Below are 21,414 nucleotides of genomic sequence, written 5' to 3' on the forward strand. Positions count from 1 at the left end.
TGTCATATCGGCAATGATAATGGACTTCGCCATGTGAAGAAAGATTTGGGATCACTTGCAAAAAAGAATTTGCACAAGCCTCAAGTATACTTTAGTAATATAACAGCCAGACATGGTCAAGCAACATAACATAAACAAAAAGTATCACATCTTGCAATATCAGCTAAAGGGAGCACAACCTAATCTCCATTCTTGGACCAGCTTTCTAAAATACAAGAAACCCACAACAAAATAAAGTACCTATGAAATACAGGAGGTACCCTTCACATGAAAATAGCATTTCATTGAGGTGAGAACGGCATGTTATAACTTATAATACAGGGGACCTGAACAGAGAGCACTCTATAACTATCTTAGCTAAACTTGCCTTACACTAGCTTCCCAACAAAAATGGGCCCCAAAACTTCTGTAACATCTAGGAATAAAAAGATTTTACTGTACAGGCTAAGCACTCAAAAGGAGTAATATACAGAAGGTTGGTAGGTGAATACCAGATTCCAAACCCTTTTAAGGGAGAATCATGTCAATGCCACCTTCTAGAGTGTTCTAAGTTTACCAAGATTTCATTTCTTCCCCAGCATTCTTGGCAATAGATGAATGGTGATGGAATTGGACCATGGGCTAAGGTCGTTTCTAGTCCTGCCGAAGATCATTAAAACTTTTCCACTCTCTATCCAAGTTGATGCCACTTGATGAACCCTTGACACCATGTTCTGGATGATGAGCTTTAGGGAGAGGCATTTCAGTTGTTCCTTGTAGTTGACGGATTTTAAGGGGACCTGTCAAGTTCAAGCAATTTCTCAAAAAAGCCACATATTAGGAATAGATTGCTCAGTACAAGATTGCTCAGTACATTGACAAGTAGATTTAAATGATTGGTAATTGACATGAAAGCATGTAATATTAAATAAGCCACAGTTTGACTTCATTGTGTACTTCATTGAGTTCATGTCTAGGTTGTCAAAACTCATATGCACATAGAAAAGAAGAAGATTTTAAGATTTTAGCCCTAGTTAGGGTAAGATATACAGAATAGATGGCCAGACATAACATTGTTCTTTGAAACTTTATAACATTTGCAACGTTACAACTTTAAACAAATAAATGATAAGTAAAAAAAATCAGAAGCAATACAAAAACATATTGAGACAAGGAAAATCAGAAAAACATGTAACGAATAAAAGAATGTACAATTATAAATGAATCTATATGAAGCATCCTATAGCATACAGGAAAACAAACAAAAAAGATTCATATATTTGAAAGGGAAGCCTTACCTTTGCTTGGCTTCGAAGGCTTAATGGTATTTCTACCATCCATCGCAGAAGAAGGGGGTCTTGTGATGGAGGCAAGCTTGGAGGTTTCGGGCTTCTTGTTAGAAATGAGAGAACTCGATAATAGAGCATCAACAGCCTCCCTCTGCCTCTTTCGTGTAATGATTGAATCCTTGGCAGCATCAATATTTGATGCCTGACCTTGAACCCCTTCCTCTCCCTTACCATTCGTTGTGCTAGAGTCTTGTTGACTGGAATCAACAATCAAAATATCTTCCAAAGCTGATGCACCTCCTTTCACCTCATTTGAGCTAGAAGCTTCACCATCTACTTTTATCTTTTCAGATTTTGAGTGTGCATTCACTCTAGGCATCTCAGATTGCGACCTATCAAACCGACCTTCCCCCTTCTGAGTGTCCCCAGTACTAGACATATCATCATGATTTTCTCTGATCTCTCTCCTCTCATTTACAGTGACCGTTTTACCTCTATGCTCATGATGACGTCCATATGTTGCTGGTACAGATGTCTTTACATCCTTTCTAGGCCTGTGTTCCCTATGATCCCTTTCATGTGGGGAATCTCTTAATCTCACATCATGTCCATGAACTGCAGAACTCACACACTTACCATCAGTTTCAATAGAATTGGATGAGAATTGTGCACTCACACTCTTGGTTACTCGATCCTGTTCATTTCTCGTTAAATCATTACTTTCCTTGCGAGACTTGACACCTTGGATGTTTGCATGTCTGTCGTCTTTCCTCTTCCTAAAAAATGAGTCATAAGGCTTTTCTATTGCTACAATAAGGCTCCTTTCTTCAGCATTCCTAATAAGAGCTTCCCAATGGAGGTTGGTTTTCAACGTCCTTCTATTACCAAACACCCATAGAGAGCGCTTAGCCCGAGTCAAAGCCACATTCATTCTCCTCACATCTGCAACAAAACCGATGCTGCTTGAACTCATGCTCACTTCTTTGTTGTTTTGCTCTGAAGCCCTTACGGTGGAGAGTATTAGCACATCAACTTCACGGCCTTGAAATCCATCAACAGTATTAAATTCGACATCATCCAAAGCACTTGGTCCAAATGCACTAACAAAACGAGACCGTAAGAGAGAGACCTGACTTTTGTATGGCGTTATTATGCCAATCCTTCCACGAACAAACTCAGATGGATACCTGTACAAAAATGAATCAAAATTAGTGAATGCTTCACAAATGGAAGAGGATCCTACATAGGATGGACAATGGAAACCAGACTCCATTTGGGTCATCATCATACAATGCAATGGATGGTTAAGGAGAGAAAGGAGGCCCTACGACAAGGCATGAGCCCAAGGGTGGGCAATACTCTCTCTCCATCTCCACAGATTATTTCATTGGAAGGTGATGACAAAATGGATGAGTTTCTCCAGTCATTTGGATTAAAGTAAGCTTACACTTTGATAACCAATGTTATCAAAAAATAATAAATGGTCGAGTCAAATAATAAATTTGCTGGCCAATCCAATCAGTTCTTGAAAATGGTCCAGATTGGCCAAATAAATTTGTTTCTATTTCCTTTACTAATTGCAGAAAAATGTTTCAAATCAGTCAAAAGTCGATCCCTGTGCAGTTCCTATTTCAGACCAACGACAATCTTAGGGGCAACAATTTTTTAGTAGGCAAAATGGAGCAACCTTGATCTCACTCCAACTAGGATTCATCAAACCAACAGAACCTTGAGAAAGCTTCCCCTTTCCTTTGTTATTCATGCAACTATAGCTTTCTTTTACCCCATGAAGGTGCAGCCATTACCTTTTCTTGAAGAACCACAGTAACTCAATTGCAGCATCTGCCTCAGATTCATTACAAAGGGAGAGAGCATTGGAACTCTTTCCACAATGCTCCTGGCCATCAATGACATCAAAGAAGATATATGGTCCAAGGTATGAGTTCTCATGAAAGGATGCCGATTTGCTAATCATCTGACTACCATTCAAAAGCTTTCTATCATAAAAATGCATCGAAGGGAACATGGATATCTCTGGATGCATTCGGTACTGAAAAAGATGGACACAACCCAGGATCAATGCAGCAAACAAAACAAATCCCTTGTATTTTCAGTAAAAGTAACAGAACCATTTTCTTTACCTGTGTCTTAAGCATTGTGACAGGGAACCCAGCTCTTTGCAAGCGCTCAAACATGCTACACTCGTAAAGAAATTTGCTAGCAACATTAGACAAAACTGTTGCAGGAAGCTGCTTAGGATCACCAACCTTCAGAAACAGATATATTCCAAGTTTCACTTAGTTTCCGTAAGTTACTCTCTTATTGCAATATGGGTTGCAAGCAAGAAGTCCAATTACCATTATACATTTGGTTCGGCTGGTCTTCAAAAGTTGAAGAGGAATCAGAGTTGCTGGTTCCAGAGCCTACAAGCAGGGAAGAAAAATAGGGAAAGCAATCAGTTCAGTTAGAAAGCTCAGAAAGCTAGTACAGCAAAAAAATAGTAACCAAAAATCCGTGCTAATCATATACAGGGAAGGTGTATTTTAATGAGATGAACTGTTTAAAAACCACAGTACATTGAGTCATTACTCACTTCAATGGATGGAGATCACCCATTGCGCTATGATATTCCAACAGTCCATTGGATTATAGGTATACTTTCCGAGATAGTTAGGCTAAAAAAAAATTGTTTGGGAAAGTGAAAATATTATGTAATTCTGCAGTTTCCATTTATTTCCTACAGTGGTCAATGCCTAGGCTCCATTTGCAAAAGTGAAAATACAATGCAATTCTGCACTTTCCATTTTTCTCCTACAGCGGTCAATGCCAGGGTTACCCCAAGCATTCACCAATGCCTTAAGTGTAATAAAAATCGGTAAAAAGCCGCTTTTTAAGGCTAGCTTACATAAGATTTGGAAAGGATTCTAACCCTCTTGCCAAAATTATTGTACAAAATAAATGGAGCAGTAAATCTGTCAGCTTTTAGAAAATAACATATTTTCCATAACTAATTATGGAGCAGCAAATCTATCCACATTTTAAAAAAACATGTACTCATGATAACCTACTGCAAACACACTATTATCAATTCATCCATCTACTCATCTATTTATCTATCCATGTATTTTTTTATCCATCCATCTATCCATTTCAATCTATACCAATCCATTTATCTAACTATATGTTTGCGCATGGATGTGAACATCTATATGTTTGTGCTTGGATGTGAGCTAATAAATGGCGCAAAGTGATGTATGCATGAGAGATACGCAAAGCACCTGAGCAGCTTCATCTATCAAAACAGCATCGAATAGAGAATCTTCAGAAGGGCTTCCATAACGACTCCGAGATATAGATTCTGTGCAAGTGATATAAAGATCCCCACCACACCCACTAAGAGTAGTCACTACTACTTCAGCTTCCTTTAAGATTAATTTCCTCATATCATGCTTGATAGCTTTGTTATCTTCAAAGGACTTCTTCTCTCGTGCCTGAGAAGCAGCAAGCTCCACGTAGATTGCCTTCTTTTGACCATACAAGCTTTTAAGCCTCACGTCAATTGCAGCCTCTGTCATTTCCTGGACTTCACTATCTTCAGTAACTCCATTTTCAGAAGCCCTCTTGACCTCTAATTTATTATTACCTTCTCGAATATCAGCACGTTTGGCTTCACATAATTGGATAGTCTCAACCAATTTTTCCAATTTAGAACGAAGAACCATGGAAGAATCCATGATAATGTCATCATCTCCATCATCCACATTCATCTTCTGCTCTGCCAGTCTTTGCTCAACAAGTGTATTTATAAAATAGGGCATGGAACTTGGGTGCACAGTTTTCACATTCCCAACCCTAACCAAGTAAGGCATATATAAATTCCCATCAGAATTATAGAGGCCCTCATCGGTAATTCTTGAAACCAATTCATCCACAGCTGCATTAGACTGAGCACAAATGAGGACTCTTCCTCTTTTGTATCTTTCTGAAGGGGAAGAATTGCCCTTCTCCTCATCTTTAACTAATTGTCGAGCAAGTGCAGCATCATGCCAAGCTCTTGCAGCTTGAGCATCTTGGCTTGATTGCTGTGCTCTAGGCCTAGAGTATGTACTACTGGTTGGCTCTGAGCTGCCACCAGTCTTATCACTTGATGCATGACTCCTCAGTGCATCACCCAAAGAAAGCATTGCACTCACAATAGCAACTACTGTCTTAGTCTTCCCTGTGCCTGTAAAAAAACAGGTTTAAACTTTGAACAAACTCCGTTATAAAATCATTAATTCAGAACTGATTTACAATTATAATATTTAAAAACAATTAGCCCTTTAACTTTTCCTCTAAGAAGCAAGAAGTACTTGTTATAAAACAGTAAGACACTGTAAAAAGTCAGCCATGAGACTCTGGACTCACCCAATAACCCAGTAACCAGTTTTAAAGAAACAATAAATCCTTATAAGTTCATTATTTTTTTCTTCATTTCCCATTTAGCTGGGTCACATTGAGTTATTGCTGACTTCCCCCAATTTGACTTGCCTCAGGACCAGGTCAAGTCCCAAGTTAAGTCCAAGTTTTTAAGCTTTATTTGGAAAACTATTTTCCAAAAGGATATACCAAGTTCAATCACAAGATTACAACAATTATTAAATCCTCCAAGAAGAAGGAAAAAAAAGGAAAGATTCTATAATCCAATTGACTATGGAATATGGCAGTCCAAGGCTCATCCACAATCCACTCCCACTGATGTATGGCCTGTGGATCCCAATTCCAGTTAATGTCCGGCCATCAATTGGTGGGTATAGCTGCTGGTGTATGAGCCTCGGAGTACCATATAATACAGCCCATGGCAATAGTATTATTCCCCAAGGAAAACTTCATATAGAGAGCAAGTCGTTGCAGCTCAAACCTGGAGGTCCCTGGATAAGAGAGAGTTTTGTAACATCATTTGAGTCACTAGTTTCCAGAGCAGCAGTAACAGCTTGGAGCTGACTTTCGTTGAAGGATGATTTCAGCTTTTGCTGCAAAGACTGTGACAGCTTGCCCAAATCTATCTTTCGAGGTTCATTACAAACCTGAGCACAATCACTTGGGCTCAAGATTATTGGAAGGATAGGGATGTCCTTTAACGACGAAAGAGCTTGGAATTCCCTAAGCTGAGGAGTAATGCTCATTATACGAGTTACATGCCATTTGCTTCGTTCAATAAGCAGCCTCTTCACTTTATTCAAGCGTGAACAGCCATTCTGAAGATAAAAACGGATCACTAAAACACTTGACCTTGTCTTATTGTCTCTCTCCCGCCTCTCAACCTGGGATGGGAGTACAAGTCATTGAGTTACAAACTATTTAATCCATAAGAGAATACCATAGGCGATCACATTTTTTGTCTGAAAAAAAAATCAGATGATCATAAAATGTTTGACTACTTTATTTTCATAAGAAAGAAGCACTAAAACTGATCATTCCAAATTGTGATGTATTGGGCTATTGCAGACCTTAAGAACATGAATTGGTTTCAGACTGAATCAAGTAAGTTGTGGAACCAGAAATGAAATAATAGGTTACCTAATTCGTTCAACCCTCATTGCGACTTTCCTAGAACAATTTATAGCATGCAGTCAAACTCTTACAATATTCAAAAGAAAAGTATGTCATAATCCAACAGAGTGTGGTACATGGTGCACCAAATGGGCATCCACTATATGCTCCCGATGATAGACAATGGAGATTAATGTACCAGGGTGAATGTCCTGGTGGGCACCACTAGTGTTAATCTGCTGTGTCCATCAGAAGGAACAGACAATGGCTGGCCATGTGATAATGTATGCCATCTCTATTGGGTTAGGGCATAACTTCCCACATTCGATATCATAAATTAATACCTTTCCAACCATATGAACATTTTGAGGTGCATTTTGAAAGGGCTGACGTGTTAGCAAAACCAAATCATTTTCATAACAGCCTCTGAACACAGCAGATTCCCGGTCACCAGGGATGCAACGAATAAGATGGAAATCATCAATCCGTTCAACTGACACGAGGCGTACTGTTCCAGAGCACATGTCATCTAATGAGGATGTATCAGCATATGAGCTTAGCAGTTGGGCTTTGAACTCTTCCAAAACAAATGGCCTGAAAACCTCCACATAATGCTCAGGAGATTGAAAACAAACAGGCACCTCTTTTAAGTCGGTAAGGTTAGGAATCTCATCTTCATTCCCAGCACCTAACCTTACCAATGAAAAATAATCTAATTCCAAAATTGGTTTGTACCAATCGTCCAGCCTTGGAGGCCTAAATCTTTGAACAGTTCCATCTGATCTATGTGATTTATGATTGGAAAGCATTTCAAGTTGAATAACTTGGCGTTTAGGAACGAGGGCACTAGGCTTCCTTGACAACAAAAGCGGGTGACCCACAAAATTTAAGGCATGCTCCTTTGGCTCTTCAATAGCACATACTATCTCTTTTATCAAGGAATCACTGCCTGGGCTATTTTCAGAATTTTTCATGGAATTCTTCTGCCTGACATCTGAATTTGAACTGAAAGAGCTAAGACATTCATTAATGGAGCTAGTGAACAATGAATCAGGCTGATTCATTGTGCATTCTGGTAGAGATGCAAGGTCTCTTGGTTTGAGGGAATCTACTTTTTCACTGTCTAAATCTTTTGACGAGCAAGGAGAAGCAAATGCATCTCTAGGAGCAGCAGTAGTTTGAGAAGCCCTCTGCCTCTCTCTTGATGAGTGGTGATCCCTCTTAGTATCTAAAGCATTGTAGCCGACATGCTTCTTCCCTTGCATTTTGAAGAGAATACTTTCTTCCATTTCATCATCAGAAAGAACAATAACCTCTTTTTCTGAGGTTTTCTCTGGTGCCAGGTCCACAGCAGCAATGTGAGCAACTTGGTTTCTTTTCAAAGAGGGCCAACGTCCCAAAACAAAACTATTTTCCTTCAGGGTTTTCCTTCCAACTGCATTCTCAGCCTCCTGTGATAATGAAACGGCTAGTCTCGAAACTTGCTCTTGTAACTCATCCACTTTAGAACCTGTTACAAATGGAGTGCAGAGGAATAACTCACAGTTGAAACTTACAAACAATAAACTGGACATGTTTCAAACTTATCAATAATAGAGGGGGGAAAGTCTAACCTAAAGAAGGAAGTGACTCAATAGTATTGATAAGAAGTCCAAAATTATTGCAGCCTGACGTTTTGAATAAATTCAACAGAGAAATGAGAGACTGCTTCCAATGCTTATTGATCACAATAAGTGATGATTTTCCCCAATCAATCAGATCATGAAGCCATTTGAAGTCAAAGAAACTACGCACTGTAACTTCAGAACCAGCGTAGAGCGGGAATTCAGAAGTTCTGATTCTTTCACAAACAACAGGAAGAATCTCCAGTATACGAACACAGGTCATCTAGACAACAAAAATAAACATTATAAAACAAAAAAAAATACTAAATAGCAGGATAAAAATCCAAAAGTTACATCCCATTCTAGCCACCCTCCATGGCTGAAGAGCTAGTATTCACACCTCCCAAAGGATATGGTCAGAGGACAACCATGTTTCTGTTGAATTTGTTATGGTCCTTATTTTAATATCTAGAATTCTACTCATTTAATGCAGGTTCTCCCCCAATGGCAACAAACAAAGATAGCAAAATATAGAAATTATATAAATTATCAAAAAACTCAAGATTAATTCAAAGACTACGGATTACATTTATCATTTATATTTTACCCAATATGAATAATTGACAAATAGAGAAAATGGTTGTCCATCATGAGACCTGTGTATTTTTGCAATCAATAAATTCCTTTCCTTCTGTCAAGCACTTCAATAGAGCAGGCCAAACAATTGCTGACACCAAACAGTAGAACTTGTTCCAATTCTTCTTTTCCACAATATTCGCTGAATCTTCCGAAGTTGTTGCAATGTCATATATTTTTGGCTGCCACAAGAAACCCCCATCAAATTGAAACTTGGAACTTGAGTCATTTGCTGAATATGCAGTTGCATTTGAGCCCCTTGTAACTGAATCCTTGAGTAGTTTGCCAACAACGAAGAATAGGTGATGTAAATAATGAAAATTTGATAGAAGAGATTCAGCTTGCACCTGAATAATATAGGAGTTATAAAAAGTAAGAACAGAAGGATTACACATTTGGCACCTAAGTAGAAAGAACACATTCGAAAATAAATCTCCAAGATAAAGAGAATAATAGAAAGAAAACTATTTTGATCTCAGAACCATGGTAGCAAAGAAGACACAAGATAAAAGTGCGACAGGGGAAGCGTCAAAATGCATTCTGGTTCGTGAGATGGTAGCATCATGGAAACAAGCATCATGAAGGCTTGCACACTAGATATTATCCCGTCTGCTACGTAGGGTGGTTAACAATTTATTGTCAAACAAAGAATTTGTAATAACAACACAACATTGTTCATAATCATATAACCTAGACTTAAACTTCTATCTTGACAAAGAACATAATCTCAAAACAGATAATGCCATTAAAAAATGATGCAGACTCTATTTCTGGTTGGAGGTTTGCAACACGAAGCACATGTGAGTTCAAATCCAAAAAAATTGTTCTTGTGATCATTAAAAGATGTTTAGGGCATTTAGGGTAGAAAGCCTATGAGAAACTGGAGGCCACTAGTTGGCAATGAAGCTCTCCCCAGTGGAAGGGGAGAAGGCACAGGTTCCTTTAGAAAGGACCACTTAACTCTGACGGCAGCTCTTTGAAAAAATCAGGTCCCACTTCAGTTGGCAGTTGGTAATGCACAAGCTCAGGAGAGAAGTGCAGAAAAAATTTGGATTCTCAGCACTGCTAAGTTAAAATGAGACTCTAAAAAATATGGTGGCATCAATTGGACTTTAGAATATACTATATGTCTTGGAGGAGACCTAAAAACCACCAGCTCTTTAGAGAACTGTTCCCATTAGCCAACAATATCTTTTGACATCTTGACCCAGATTTGGGTGTGGGAGTCTTTTCCATTGTTTTAGCATTTTCTATACACTAAAACTCTCAAAAGATCTCTGTGTTTGGCAATAAAGGTAACCCATCAAGAAAATAGATAAAAACATAAGGTAAAAAGGAATATTAAATTAAAGTTTCCAGTGAATACTCACAAACGACAGATGCCTAATTCGTAAAGTTATTAAACAGCTACCTCCACGGGATAAAAACATGTAGTAACAAAAATAACTTCTTCTTTTTTTCTTCTCTGTAGCATTTTTCTACGAGCAAGACTGCAACGCTTGAATAGAAATCTTAAATAATATGCTTAAGAAAAACAATACTAAAATATGATATTACAAGCAAAGCCGACCGCAATTAGTTGGGAAAAGGCTATGATGATGATGATGACGATGATGATGATGATGATGATGATAATACTAAAAGCAAAAGTAACAAGTAGGAAGGGGATATCTGGATCACAAAATACACCAGCACATTCTTCTTAAGCCATTGTATAAACTATATATAAACAGATAATTGTGCAAAGAAACTTAATAACAACAACCAAGGCATTTCAAACTAAGAATTCGTGAAAAGATAATTCCATTGTACCATAAATTCAAAGACTGATAAAATACAATGAATAAACTCATTATCACAAACAAGCTGGTATTTTTGTCCAAAACAACCACTACTCATTACAGGAACAGTCACACAACATTCTCGTAAGAGTATCCAAGACCTTCTTAATGATGCTATATAAATTCAGCACCAACTTTTGAAAATAATAAATTGTGGGAAATACATGCGGATACATAGTGAACAAATCGAGGAAGGAAGCTCAAAATAATTGAAACAAAAATGAATAAACAAATACATGATTGAGATTATCATAAAGACCCCTACAAAAGAGGTTGATAAATGAGTCTAGAAATTTTCTCAACATACAATAACTGCTGTGATGCATGTTAGATACCAACCAGTTTCATAGCATAGCGCAGACCCACAAAGATTGCTGACAAGGAAACAACAGTAGAACAAAGGAAGTGCAAACCACTTGCAAGACATCGTGAATTTGAAAGGTGTTCCAGAATAAACCGATCAACTTGCCTCACATTCTGTATCAACAATAATACTGCTTTATCCATACTGGTATTTGAAAGAAAGTTAAAGAGAAAAAAAAGCTTCCGATTTCATTTACAAGCCAATAACCACCCTCTTACATCATTTGTATCTACAAGCAAAAGGATTAAGCACTCAGCCATCCTTGGCTCCCATGCCCACTGTTTCAGAAGTTCACCTTGTTCTAATTTTGTAACGAAATGTGCGGCACACCTGTAATCGAGCAGAATACTGCCAGATGAGTCCATCTTAATAAATAACATAGTGAATGATTCAATAACAGTATAAAACATGTGAATATCAATTACATGCATTATTACGTAGCAGATCCAATGGACTGTAGAAAAACCATAGCCAATTAGGTAATCACCATTCAATGAAAAGATGGATAACAATGGAGAGAGAGTGGAACCCACAATTGGGTTATGTCCTATTCTGGTGGGTCCCTCTCTCCATCAGCATCTACCATTCAATGGCTGGTGTGACCCTATGTACTTTGAATTTCCCACAGTCGATTTGGTATACCTTCCCCATAGGAAATGCTGGGGAGAGCAGAAGATTCAACGAAAAGCAACCTCTTAAGCATTCTTATCAATATGATACATGATGTTGATGAATTGACTGAATTTTTTGACTCCTTGCCAGCTCCACCGTCATCGCAACCCTTAGGAATATCCCAATTAAATGAAGCTGAGATATGTTTGGCATGAGAGAATATCCAATCCCTCACAGAAAGAGTACTGTCAACACTATCCTCGGGTTCAACAACAGAAAAACGAGATAAGGCCCAAAAAACAGCCTTGGAAAATGACATGGGAAGCGCAGATGGATCCGTTTCCACTAAAACTTCCAACCATAGAAGAGGAATGCATATCCACTCATTGCATTCTCGAGAGGCTACTTTTCCCAAAGAACTAAATTCAGCCCAGCAACTGTTTTCAGTCTCTTCTACATCATGATCAAAAGGGAGGTCATCTTCATCATCATTTAAATCAAAAGACATACTATTAACAGGACTAGGGCACGTGTGGCACTTGAGTTTCAGAGAAATTAAAGCAGCTGCATCGGTGATTATGATGGTACGAATAAGATCAAAAGCCGGCTCACGAAGAGATTTGTGAAGAGAAGAATCCTTCAAAGAGCACACCAAGGAAGGCCCCCTGTACAATCGAACACATGTATCCATAAGAAAGAGATGGATTGACATGAACTAGTAGAAAATAATAAATGTTCCAGGAGAAACAGATAAAGACAAAAAAAATTTACAAAAGGAAAAGAGAATCTCATTATAATCAGACGGGAAAAAGAAGAAAGTTATCAACCCTGTAATCCTTATAAAAACATCAAGGAAGAATCCCCCTATTAAATATATCGCTAATCCATACTAACGGAAGAAGCCGTTAGACAGAACGGTAGCGAAGGCCCATGGGCATAGAAGGAAAATAACTCAAATAGAAGAGGACATCAGTTAAATAGAGGAGCAAGGATTGAGAGTAACATCGAAAGGGGTACGGCCAGGGGTTTTGTAGGTTGTGCCAAGTACAACTTGAGGAGGGAAAGCAATGAAACACTTGGAAGAGCAGTGCCTTAGAACTTGCCAAATTAACTACATTTGGAAAACCCCCGGGTCTTGGTCAAGTCTATAAGACAACGCCGAGTCTCAAATTCACCCTATTATTTCTTGAGTGAGTCCAGAGAGAATTCTGATATTTAGTTCATCGGGGGATACCATGGGGTCCTTTTAGGAAGGAGATCAGAGAGTAGTATAGATATGGAAAATGGAGATGCTTTCTTATTACTTATTTGTTTTGTATTTCTTCAAGCTTTTGAATGAGGGCTCTCTGCATATCAAGAGGAAGGCTTTTAGGAGGTTTATAATCCTAAGAGAACCACGGATGGCCTACAGAAGATTTATGAGATTGCCCTTTCTTACCCACTAATAAAGTTAATCATGAAGGAAACAAAGGGGAAAAAACAAACAGTTTGTATAGATCTCCATGTAGAAATTGACAGAAACATCTATGAGTGAATACTTAGTCGTAGAAACAAAAGAGAGATAAAATAAAAGGGAAGAATTTCAGAAGGTCACACAAGAAGCGCACTAAGGATCCAAAACAATTCGTAATTTTAACAAAGATAATTCGATGTCAACATACCACACATGCGAACATTCAGAAGGCGGGCATGGAGGGTTCATCTTATAACCACGATCTATGATTTGAAAAGCTATCTGAAAATACAGTCTTGCAACAAACAGCAAAAGGAAATTAGATACGAGAATATATATACTGACATTGTAAAGAGAAGAGCAAGGGCATGTTAACTGTAAATAAATTTTTCAATTCACAACCACACTACTCTGGTACATAATACTAAACATCTTGCAAAGTGATACGAAGAAGTAAAGCAAGGAAAGGAAGTGAACAAACCTTTCGAGCCTTTTTTCTCATTAGAAAACTGAAATTACTGCCCTGTGTTACTTGATGGAGGAGAAAATAAATAAAATGCCTGCGCTGTCTTTCATGCTCGCCATCTTGAAGGGACTCAAGGGACTGACAAACATTGTTTGTTTTTGATAGTTAGAAACTGATGGTATACTTTCATTTCCAAAACAACAAGAACTCGAAAGACAAGCAATTCTATGGAGAAACTAAATAGTACAAGACAAGGAAGTCCAGCTACATATTGCTAAACTAAAAATATACTCAAAAATTTATGGACATGCCTGCAGAAATGGCTGAAAAAGATCAAATATTTGATTATGGCTTTTCTCGCTTCTGGTGTGAAAACATTGACCCAATAATGTATTTCGCATTACACTAGGGGAGAATGGAGTCCTCAACCAAAGTTTGCATCCTAAAAGCAGACCCAAAAATATATAAAGAAAACAAGGAAAAAAAATTCTTAGTTAAACCGAATTGCATCCCTCACTTACAGCTAAAATAAAAATAAATAAATAAATAAATAAAAGCCTTGAACCTACCAAGAGTTTCGAAGAGAAATTTGAGACAAGTAACTGCATGAGTGAATTCCAATGTATCATCACTAACATGGTTAAGAACGATACTGAGAAAAGTAGGATGTCTTTCAAGTATCCCTTCTTCAAATGCCAGAGGCTCCAAGAAACCAAGCCTTTAGATCACAAACGAGGGTTACAAAGAAGCTATATAAGTATCCAGAATTAAAAAACTACTCAAAATTGGGCATAAGCTGAATATGCTTCACGTACAAGACTTTGATTCCTAGCCAAACAGTTAAGCGTTCAAACTGCACTCTGGGTCTTGAAGTGTCCAAAGTAGAGGTCAGAACTTCTGTCTCCAAAAATCCTATGCACTTTTTCAGCAAAGGCTGCAGGGGCTCCAAATCTTCTGCTTTCCTAGAACACATGAAATATCATATGGGATTAACTACAACAAAAAATAAGAGTCACATTATTCATGATGCGGATTTTTTAAATCCAGCTATACATTTTTAAAGGACAATTTCATTATCACAAATTCATTTTATTTAAGCAAAGTTAAGTCTCTCCACCACAACAATTAGAAAGGTTCATGTTCATGTTATGAAAACAACAAGCATGAAAAGATTCTTTCAGCAACATAATTAAGGGCAAGAAGTATAGCTTTAGGAGCAAAACACAAGAAGCCACTATCACATCCTTTGGATCTATCTCCAATACAACTCCCCAGTTTATGATCAGAAAATAAGGGAGCGTGTTTGTGCAGGTGGCGATGTCGTCAATAAGCCAATACTTTGTAAGTGGACATGGACATTATGCATGTTAAGGTACAATAAGAAACTCATTTGCCCCATAAACAGGCTTTAGGCCTTTAGCTAAGTCTGTTCAAAAAGTTACATCATAACCCCACCCACACCATACCAAAATGAGATACCAACAGCAAACGACTAACAAGGAAAAAAAATGTTATCACATTTTTTTTTTTACTATTAAAAAAGGAATATGGTCACAAAAGATTTACATCACCAACATCATCAAGAAGCCAACTCTGGCACATATAGACAGCAAACTCTTCAATAGCTATAGTGCTAACTAAAGGGGTTTCTCAAGATCAAAACTTTGGCTACCTAGTAACAAGGTAGCATGATCTCATTAGAAAAAATCTATGTCCAACCATATCGAGATGATTGAGAATAGGTATTACCTCAACTTTCCCATACATCCAGCAAGGTGATGACCAATTGCTCGCACCTTTTCGCTTTTAAGGAAAAGAAGAGCATAGACACCCTGGTGAACATGTCATAATATCATCTTAAACTACAAGGAAGAATAAAGATCCATTTATAAATGAACAATGTTGTAAAAGGTTCAGCCACCCAAGATGCCAGGAGTTGGGTATTAAATTTAGAGAGATACACATAGAGAGAAAAAGAACCGGGGGGGGGAGGAGGTGTTATATATGGAAAGCAAGAGGTTCAGTGGACTAGAACATTAATTTTTGAATGCACATATTTATACATTAAATGAATAAATTCATATTTTAGTGTGTGTCGGGATGGGTTGTCCTTGCAATAAATGCTTATTAATGATTTTCATATCTGGAGAGCTGGGGGAGAGAACAAGTATAAGGTAGAATTGATGTCCTTGCTTTGAGAGAGAGAGAGAGATGTGCAGTTGATGAAGCATTGATTATTAAATGAATACTTTTATATATTAAATGGATAGACTTATATTTTAGTGTGTGGGGATGAGTTGTCCCAGCATTAAATGCTCATTAATGTCTATGCAGAGAGAGAGAGAGGAGCACTATAGGTAGAGAGAGAAGATCTTTTTCTAAAGATCTTCTTTTTTACTTCTTTTTTTTTCTCTCAATTTTTGCCAAGTGTCCCGACTAGGCAGACGGCGGACCTAGGTGAGCGTCTGGGCAGGCGTCCACGCACATGTCTGCGTGAGGTGCCCACGAAGGCGAATTCGATTCGCTAAGGCCTCCTGGCCACTTAGGCAGCCAAGCGGCCAAATTTTGGAACACTGTAAATGAAGAATAAACCATGCAGGAAAAAAGAATTCCATCATGCATATAAGTGGACAAGAATTTGATTACCGGATATTTTTGATTAACAGCCAAAGTCAGTTTATGTGAACTATCCATTGCTTCTATGAAAGGTTGAAACTCATTTACCAATGAATGGTCATCGAGCAAAGTAGGAAACATCAACACCTGGAAGGAAAGCAATACAATCCAACAAGATATCGGGTTCGTAAGTAGCACAAATATTCAATAATATTGGATCATCTGTAACTTGTGAATCATCTATACAATCTAAGGAAACAGAATAACCAATATTTTCTCATAGAACAAAATATAAATAAGCCTATGACGAAAATGTAAGACAGACAACACCTGAAAGTTGTCTGCTCCAAAACAAAATACGTTGGGCAAAAGAGAACTAGAAAAGAACAAGAAAGGGAGAAAAAGAAGAAAAGGGGGGGTGGGGGTTGGTTGCATCTAGAGGCCCTACAAACAGTTTCTAGAGTACTTAAATGTGGTTTGGAGGCTGCTAGGAATGTGTTTCAGGGAAGTTTTCGAAACAATTTTCGAGAAGTTTCGCAGCAATTCCCAGTACTGGTACTCAGATATTTCAGAAATGGGAAAAATAGATCCTAGGTATCTATGCAGTGTACCCATACAAATGCAGAGCAATGATAATCAAATAAATGAATTGAATATCAATGCCGAAAACCGCAAAGTCCTTCACGATAGTTTTGGATAAAAAAAATGTTAAAAAACAATAACAACATTATCAATAGTTCAAATCCGCAATGATTCTAGAATTTTCCACTGGTAATCATGTAACAAGGCAATTGAAATGGTACCATTACTATTAGCGGTGATCATTTTCTTCATCAAGTTCTACAGAACAAGACAAAATTTAGTGGAATAGTTGCTAGTCATTCCTAGGAATAAAAATTACATCTTGCAAACACAAACGCAATTAGCTTTAGCATATCTAAATGAATATTTTCATCATAGATAGCAGAGCCGTACATCATATTATTTTAACATGCAACAAATGCAATAGATACTTTCAGTTTGAAATAGCAGTTCAAAAATGAAAAAAAAAAGTTTCAGTTTGACCAAGCATACTTCAAACAAAACACATGCAACTTCAGCATGGTCTTTCTCAGGATCATATTCTCTCCTAGTAACTTTTGAGTTGATCTCCTTAAGGTGCTCAGTCACCCTTTCTTCATCAAGGGTTTGTAAAATATTAAGAAGAGGCTGCACAGTATCTAGATCGAAATCCTTTCTATACATTTCTTGAGCTTCATGGTGCTGAGTAATGCACTGGGCACATCTCCTTAGTTCCAAAGAGATCCTCTGGTAGAGATCTTTTAATGGTGAATTATCGTTCTCATCCTTTGAATAGTCATGGAAGGTCTCAAGAAGAGGGCCCATTAGTTCCCGATTGCCACACCATATATGGTTTTCCACGGACAATTGAATCAAATAGTTGAAAGCATCTGAGAACCTGCATAGAACAATTTTAACGCCCAAAGTATTATGCTGAAACATATTTATCGCATCATGGCTCCAACAAGATAAAACAGAAACAATGAAAAAGGATAATAAATAAAGTTAGTGATATATGACCAAAACCAACAGAATTCTTTCCAATTCACATGGGCAACATTTAAGATGATTAAGAAGAAGATTGGGAAATACACATAAAGAATTTACAAATTTCAATCAACTCAAGCAGACAACGAATCCAAAGAATCAGATGTTTGCTATCAGTGTTCTGAAACTCAGGCGAGTCCATTAGGATCACCCGACTTACACAGACTCAAGCCGAGTTGAGTAGAAACCAGCCAAACTCAGCTGGGTTCCTACATTTTAGTATTATAATTTGTTCAGACTCGGCCGAATCCCTGAAAGACTCAGCCAAATCAGCATGCACAACTGGTACCCTGTCGAGGCTCGGACTTGCTATCAGTGTTCTGAAACTCAGGTGAGTCCATTAGGATCACCCAACTTACACGGACTCAAGCTGAATTGAGTAGAAACCAGCCATATTCAGCTGGGTTCCTACATTTTAGTATTATAATTTGTTCAGACTTGGCCGAATCAGCATGCACGACTCAGACTTGGTACCCTGCCAAGTCCCAAGTCCGAGCCATGTTTCTGAACATTGGTTGCTATAGAAGGATTGCAAGAAGCAAAGTTTAATTTCATAAAAAAGAAAAAGGGTCGTAACATTGGTTGCTATACAAGGATTGCAAGAAGCAAAGTTCAATTTCATAAAAAATAAAAAGGGTAGTTAACTAGGCAACCTTCTTGTTTTCTATTTTCTAAGAGTTAATCACCCACCTTTGAAACAAACAACCACAAAACAGTATACATCACACTGTCAATCTTATATCAATCTTGCTAAGATTAACCGGAAAGTAAACAATTTGATTAATTTAAAAGATACAATTGAAAAGGGCTCTGCTGTGAAATGAAAGTTTAAAAAAATAATAATCATTCAAACCAACAAAACAACATTCTATTCTAACCCGGTTTTAACTACATTAGGTTCAAACGCATCCCATTATATAAATCATGTGCATGTGAATACCAATCAAATAAAAACAATTTCCAACTATAAAAGCTAATCACCCACCCAAGAAGCAATATTCAAATTCGTCACCTCTATCATTACAAATTGCACCAATGATACAAAATATCACTCCAGCTAGTAAAAAAACTGCAAGAGAACGAAAAAAAAAAACGTATTTTTTATTAAGAAAAACAAAAACAGGAGATTAGGGTTACCATTCTTCCTTAGTCTTGCGAAAACGCTTAATTTTACTAGAATCATCTGCTGCTTGGTCTTCAAATTCCACTAATCGTCTCCAACAAACCAGAAGCTCCTTTTTAGCCATAACTCTAACAGCCATTGGAGCTCCTCTCAATTCTACAGAGCCATAGAGTCCTAGGGTTTCTCTCTCATAGAATTACCAACGAGCTCCCTCTCTCTCTTCTACATTTCCGCCCGCTCTCTTTTCTCTCTCCAGATTTACAACCAGACTCCATCTCTCTCTAGGAATTGAAGGATAATAGAATGGGAAAAACCAGAGAGAGAAAAGGGGCCTGCAAGCAAAAATTTGGAAAATCAGGAAAATGCCACGGAAGTTTGGAGAAACATTAAAATTTCTCAATTTTTGTGGAAATTTTTCAATTTATATTTCCTATTTGTAATTATACCTTGTTTGTGCTAGAATCTATTTTATGTTTCAATAGATCCTCTTTTATCTTTTATCTTTTATCTTTTATCTTTTATCTTTTACTTTTATTTTTATTTTTATTTTTATTTTTAGATGCGGTTTAGACGAGGGTGCATCCTTGAACTATCAAAATAAATAAGGTACACCTCTAGATTTTATATTTGCAACCTTACTTGGATTGTTTAAGGTTGCGAGCTTATAGAAACCACACCCACTATCTTTAGATATAATTTTGTTGTCAAAATTTTCGAGGGAAAATCTATATCTAATTATAGAAATGGAAACTTTAACAAAAGGTTCAAATCACGTAGATCTATAAAAATATAAAAATCTTCAAATTGAAGATACGCATAATGCGTTGCAAATGTATTATTTTGATACTCAAAATCTCTTTTTATATATATTAATACTTTTTTGTGTCGAGATGATTTATTTGAGGCATTTTACAACATCAAAATAGATTTTTGAGATGCACTTTAATGATATTTTTAAGGTTTCAGCTTTATATAAACTTTTATCTTTATTTTTTGATGTTTTAATTTCATATTTATATACCAGCCAATATTTATCTTCTATATTTTGTCCACATATTTTTTGCCCATCCCAAATAGCGGAGTAAAGCTCGGATGATGATATCTTCATATTTTTATATTATAATACAATAACAAAATTAAGTAAAATTTGGTTAACTATCAAGTATGGGAAATGATCTAATGCAACGGTTGTATAGTAGTATAATGCAACCACACCTCTAAAAAATAATATTTTTAGCATTTATATGACCCAAAATTTTGCACACACATTCTATTCATCCTTATAGTCAATCCTATTAGTACCCATCCAACGATGAATCTCGACCATCCATTTGGAGAACTTCAAGATCTAGGCCTTAACGAATTCAAAATCACATTTTTCATGTTTGGCATTATTAATCTAATGATGATAATGCTATATAAAAATTTCGGGAATAAAAAAATCCTTCTGAGACCTATATCTAACGATCTCAATAAAATGGATGGCTTAAATTAATTGGGCTAGAATGAAAACTTTCTAGAGCATTTTTTCAAAACAAAAATTTTTGTGATTGTTCTTCATAATGAAAAGAATGTACATTTAAAAATTTGTGTCAAACAAATGTCTCTAATATGGTTTTTAAAGATGGTTGCATTATACTACTATATAACCGTTGCATGGAATCATTCCCCAGTAAGTGTGTAAATATATATATATACACACACACACAATTGATATAACATTTTTAATTATTATCTTATTCTATAAATACTCTATTATACAAATTAAATAGTGATAATACTATTAATTTATGATAATTCCATATGTTATAAACAATGAAAGAATCTATGATAAAAAAAAATCAAAATAAAAATAAAATAAGCCCAATATTAGTAAATTACAAAACAAATAATAACATGAAACCTCTAATGAAGCACCTTTTTGTGGACTTAAATGGGGCATACTTTAATTTTTTTTTTTTTTTTTTGTTGGTATATTTGGACTGCGCTAAAGGTTCGCCTGCAACAAAGTATTCGTCTGGTATTTTGAATTATTTTCACTCTACGAAATCATATTTCAAGTTTTGTCAGAAAATGCAATTTTAGCTTTGAAAAACCTACAAAATAAATCATCTCATATTTGACAATCATAAAAATGATTTTCATTTCTAACATGACAAACAAAAAGAAGATTCTTAACTCTTAAAATAAACTTATATCGTAATACATTTTTTGGACCATACATTTAAATCCTTCACCTTTACTTCGCATCAGGTTCCAAGTTACATTTTTGCAGGGTAGAAAAATTCGAT

General features: G+C 36.7%; 1 protein-coding gene across 3 annotated transcripts; it reads right to left on the minus strand.

Moving 5' to 3' along the window:
* Window positions 1–262: 262 nt before the first annotated feature.
* On the minus strand, window positions 263–19,555 carry LOC18440734 (P-loop containing nucleoside triphosphate hydrolases superfamily protein). Of its 3 annotated transcripts, XM_006850872.4 has the most exons (22): window positions 19,138–19,555; window positions 17,467–17,851; window positions 16,423–16,539; window positions 15,526–15,608; window positions 14,592–14,738; window positions 14,346–14,494; window positions 14,088–14,218; window positions 13,792–13,914; window positions 13,519–13,592; window positions 11,938–12,522; window positions 11,464–11,575; window positions 11,221–11,358; window positions 9,061–9,387; window positions 8,414–8,687; window positions 7,145–8,310; window positions 6,169–6,571; window positions 4,547–5,493; window positions 3,626–3,691; window positions 3,410–3,535; window positions 3,074–3,318; window positions 1,278–2,455; window positions 263–779 (listed from the first exon to the last, which is right to left on the minus strand). In XM_006850872.4, exons 1-22 carry the CDS (start codon window positions 19,260–19,262, stop codon window positions 634–636), a joined length of 7,047 nt encoding a protein of 2,348 aa, XP_006850935.1. In that variant the 5' UTR covers window positions 19,263–19,555; the 3' UTR covers window positions 263–633. The 3 variants fall into 3 exon arrangements, with proteins under 3 accessions (XP_006850935.1, XP_020526987.1, XP_088704465.1); XM_020671328.2 differs by lacking the exons at window positions 14,088–14,218; window positions 14,346–14,494; window positions 14,592–14,738; ... (2 more) ...; window positions 17,467–17,851; window positions 19,138–19,555 and having other exon boundaries at window positions 13,519–13,605; window positions 13,792–13,911; XM_088848339.1 differs by lacking the exons at window positions 13,519–13,592; window positions 13,792–13,914; window positions 14,088–14,218; ... (4 more) ...; window positions 17,467–17,851; window positions 19,138–19,555 and having other exon boundaries at window positions 11,888–12,025.
* Window positions 19,556–21,414: the final 1,859 nt, after the last annotated feature.

The sequence above is a fragment of the Amborella trichopoda genome, chromosome 1 (assembly GCF_054954075.1).
Source record: "Amborella trichopoda isolate Santa Cruz 75 chromosome 1, AtrichopodaSantaCruz75HAP2 v2.0, whole genome shotgun sequence".
Taxonomy (NCBI): domain Eukaryota; kingdom Viridiplantae; phylum Streptophyta; class Magnoliopsida; order Amborellales; family Amborellaceae; genus Amborella; species Amborella trichopoda.